The sequence below is a fragment of the Triticum urartu genome, chromosome 4 (assembly GCF_003073215.2).
Source record: "Triticum urartu cultivar G1812 chromosome 4, Tu2.1, whole genome shotgun sequence".
NCBI lineage: Eukaryota > Viridiplantae > Streptophyta > Magnoliopsida > Poales > Poaceae > Triticum > Triticum urartu.
In genome coordinates, this window is record NC_053025.1 from 147,647,793 (window position 1) to 147,651,842 (window position 4,050).

A 4,050-nucleotide genomic window follows, 5' to 3' on the forward strand; every position below is an offset into this window, starting at 1 on the left:
CAAGCGAGTTCACTATAAATGCTAAATTGTTTGTTTTTAGACGAACATACAGAAGGAGAATTGGGGTGTGTGAGATTGGGTGGGGGAGGGGTGTATCCTGGTTCCAACTTTGACAGTCTTAATTGACATGACATTCTAATGTGAAGTTAAGCCTTATAAGGTACTCCCTCCGTCCCAAAATAAGTGTCGCTGATTTAGTACAACTTCAGTACAAAGTTATACTAAATCAGCGACACTTATTTTGGGACGGAGGGAGTAGTAATCAAGCATACGAGACTGAAGAGCAACTTAACTGTTCTAGAAACCTCAAGGTTTGAAAGAAAGAACTGAGTAACATGGTGTTTGGGAGAGGTACATATGACTGACAAATATGGTATAGAAAACAGACAAAGGGACATGTGCATACCAAAAAAAAGGCAAACATCCAAACAAAGGCCAATTGCTTTGGGCACAAACCAAACACACCGTTATCGAGCAATAATACATATATTTCAGACTTACTGTCAAGTAGACAGCTAGTCAAAAATGTATTTGAGAATGGAGTGGGAGAAATGAGGAGACCTTGGATCCTTCCAAATGCTGTGGAAATGGAAATTCGGGATAATAAGAGTAGCATTTAGAAAACCAGCAATAGCAACCGCATTGCATATCTGGAAACAAGAAAAACAGAAGAAAGAGAAGCCCAAGTGAGTAACTTAAGTTACCAGAAAACAAGTATGACGTGAACAAACATAAACTGTCACATATGAAGAACCATTGAGAAAAGGCAACTACCGATGTCCTTTGTTGATTCAAACCACCATTTGCCTCCACATATATGTAGCCATTTGATTCAGGCAAACCTACACAAGTTATGAAAAACTATTAGGCACCAATTTGGTGGTGCTGTGTCTTGCAAACTGAAGAAGACATCCATGTGAATTCTCTAAAACTAACACGCCCGAGTGTTCCAAGTATGTTAAACTTGGTCAGAAAAGTGTATCAGGTTGATGAACAACTAATCTTCATGAGATTTTAACAACCCATCCATGTAAATCATGATTGGTCTCAGAATGTTTTCATGCAGTGATGGTAAGTTTTCGCAGGGAACTCACCACAAAGGAGCTGTGCCTAGATAATGGAAAGAAACAAGATCTGACATGATATTCGCATTTGAAAAACAAGAAGAGGAAACGGTGGTAACAGTGTAACTCCTGACCAACAAATCCGTAAGACATCACAGTTAAGTTCCTCATGATAGAATACAAGAAAGCAGGTCTTCTCTACCATAAATCTGAATGCGTTCGGGGGTTTATCGGCATTTGGAAAAAAAAAACATATCTCAACGGGATTACACCCAAATAAAGAACGAACATATTATCAGGAAGAAAAAACAAAAGGCAGGTATAGATGGCGTACTGTTTGTCAGATTGTGTATGCAAGGTCGCCAGACACCACCTTTGTAGGTTTGCCTCCATACAGTTGCTAACTACAAAAACATGACAAGGTGAGAGAAAGAAGCGTGTATGCAAAATATACATATAGATTGTAAAAAGGTGAGCAAGACAATTATGTGGATCAAGCAACAGAAATATCATAAAACACGTAGAGTGGAATAAACCACAGTCAGATGGCGCACACTCTTCTTCTATTCAATCAGGCAGGTGTATTGAATTCAGAAGCGCGAGAATTCATCCTCCTGTCAAACATCTTGCGGGCATTCAGAGGTTACATTGCTGAACGAACAGATCAGCAACATACCTTGAGCCTGCAGCTAGCAAACCAAGGTGCACTATCTAACTCAAGCAGTCAAGCAGGACTGACTAGATCATATAAGACGCTTGACAAACCGAATCAAGCTTCTGATGATGAGGACCCTTTAGTAGTTTGGGTCATCCACGGGCTGCAACAATCACATGAAGCAGGAAATAGCTAAGGAAAATCCGACAGGTCAGCAACCACTCCACTGCCATTTCAGGCTATTTGAAGGAGACCACAGCTGAATTTGAACTAATCAACTTGGACTAAACTAATCTAAATAGATACTACCAACAACCACTTGCTAATGGCGCGTGGTACACTAACTACATCTGCTAGATCAGTAAATAACTTTTGACACGCCAAGTCAACCAAGCCAGCCCACTTGGTAGTAACAGCGGCACACTTGTTACAGTCACTTAAAACGGCCAAGCATTTGTTTGCGCCCACATTGCAGCCGAAGAAGATCGAAATGCGGCGAGGAAGGGGGCACGGAGGAGAGGAGAGGAGGCGCTGACTAACCGCGTCGGTGGAGTTGTCGGCGTCCATGTCGGGGCGGAGGCGCGCGTACAGCTGGGGGCTGCGGTAGACGGAGCCGGGGGCGGAGCGCGTGATGATCCGCGGCACGACGTCGAGCGGGAGCGAGCCCATGTAGAGCAGCATGGCGGCGACGTAGAGCAGCGGCGCGAAGAGGAAGACGGCCTGCCGCCGCAGCAGCGCGGCGAGCAGCGCCCACGCCGCCCGCCTGGCCGCGGCGCCCCACCCGGCGGCCCCCGCCGCCGCCGCCGCCGCCTCCTGGGACCCCCTCGCCGCGCCGGACTTCCCCGGCGTCCGCCTCCCCGAGCCGCCGCCGCCGCGCACGGGGGACGGGGACGGGGGCGGGGGCGGGGACGGCGTGCCCGGCGCCGCCCCGCCGAAGCTCCCGAGGCGGCTGTACACCTGCTGGCCCTGCATCGGGCCGCCGCAAAGCCGCTGGCCACTCCGGGCGGGCTAGGTTTAGGGCTGGCTGGCTGGCCCCCCGCCGCGCGATCGCGCAATGGGGACGGGAGGGCGGCCGCGCGACCGGGGGGAGGGGAGGCGCGGCGGTGCGCGTCACGGTGCCGTGCGCGGAGGGAGGGGGGGGAGGCGCTCGTGCTGGTGCGCGGCACGTTGGGCGGCCTCGGTCGCACGCGGCGGGCCACTGCACTGCGCGAGCCGAGCTGGAGTCCGGTCGGTCTGGGCTTTTAGAAACCGCCCGTGCTACTTTTCGCGAGAGTCAAACCTCAAACGGAACCAGAAAAGGGGAGGAAAGAGACGGGGCGCGGCGATCTCCAGCCGCATCCGACGGCGCAAAAACTGACCGCGATGAGCTTACGAATCTGCAGTGGTAGAGCGACTCCAACGTCTCTAAAATAACCGCCGTTGGGGCAATAAAAACCACTTCGCCAGTTCTCGCAAATTGACTTGAGGATCCTGTGAAACAGGTCATTTCTCCCTGCTGATTTATGAAAAGATGGCTTCCCCGTATTTTTTTGATGGGATTGGAGCCATCTGAAACTTTCACATGCTACTGCCTAAAACATAGTCGCCTCATAAAATTATGTCGAAAAGTCCCCCTTGCTCGCACTGCAATGATGTCGCGTCGCCGCCACGCACACCACCACCCGCCGCTCCCCTACCTGTGTTGTTAGCCGCCGTTGTCCGCACCCGTCGCTACCTCGCCCCTCACCGCCGTCCGCCACTGCTGACACACCCCTCCGCACCACTCACCAATGTCACTGGCTAGCGGGTCCTAGGGGTTATTTTTTTTGTTTAATTAAAAATAAAGTAAAAATGCACTGAAGGGAAGATGATTTTGAAAATCTTCCCCCAACTTTTACGGCAGGCCAAAAAAACATTTATATGCGAAGTTTTTTAGGGCTGTTGGAGTTGCTCTAAGTAGCATAGCACAAAATCCAATTTTGCTCCCTTTTCTCGTCAAAAAATAATGTAGCACAGACCATCACAAAAAGCACTTTGACAAAAAAATTAGTACGGACCCTTACAAATGCCAGAGTACATCGAAGTCTTCAGAGTGTTGAAGCGTTCTTCCTCCTGCATTCATCGGCGGTGTGTCATACACAATGCTCGTTGTCGCTTCTACGTCTTCGTTTCAACGAAGCAAATTTGTCAAAACCCAAGAGCTCGCCAACATTGAAGTCGTTGATGTTGAAACTAAACTGAGAGGAGAAATTTCAAAGCGTCACGGGCAGCCAGGCGGCGTTCTCCACTGTGCTGGGAAAAGGCGAGCAACAGCTCGGTTCAGTTTCTAACGGAAAAAAAGGGGGAAAGCGT

General features: G+C 49.6%; 1 protein-coding gene across 1 annotated transcript; it reads right to left on the minus strand.

Annotated features, from left to right (window-relative positions):
* Positions 1 to 81: 81 nt before the first annotated feature.
* LOC125553704 (protein ESMERALDA 1-like) lies at positions 82 to 2,971 on the minus strand. Its single transcript, XM_048717444.1, has 4 exons — positions 2,260 to 2,971; positions 1,399 to 1,468; positions 775 to 842; positions 82 to 650 (listed from the first exon to the last, which is right to left on the minus strand). Exons 1-4 carry the CDS (start codon positions 2,689 to 2,691, stop codon positions 516 to 518), a joined length of 705 nt encoding a protein of 234 aa, XP_048573401.1. The 5' UTR covers positions 2,692 to 2,971; the 3' UTR covers positions 82 to 515.
* Between the last annotated feature and the right edge of the window lie 1,079 nt (positions 2,972 to 4,050).

Excerpts from the sequence above, each read along its gene's own strand:
- LOC125553704 (XM_048717444.1), bottom strand. The coding sequence starts at position 2,691 with ATGCAGGGCCAGCAGGTGTACAGCCGCCTCGGGAGCTTCGGCGGGGCG. Across the intron at positions 1,469-2,259 it reads CCGACAACTCCACCGACGCG|TTAGCAACTGTATGGAGGCA; the intron begins GTTAGTCAGCGC and ends ATGTTTTTGTAG. Across the intron at positions 843-1,398 it reads CATACACAATCTGACAAACA|GTTTGCCTGAATCAAATGGC; the intron begins GTACGCCATCTA and ends TAACTTGTGTAG.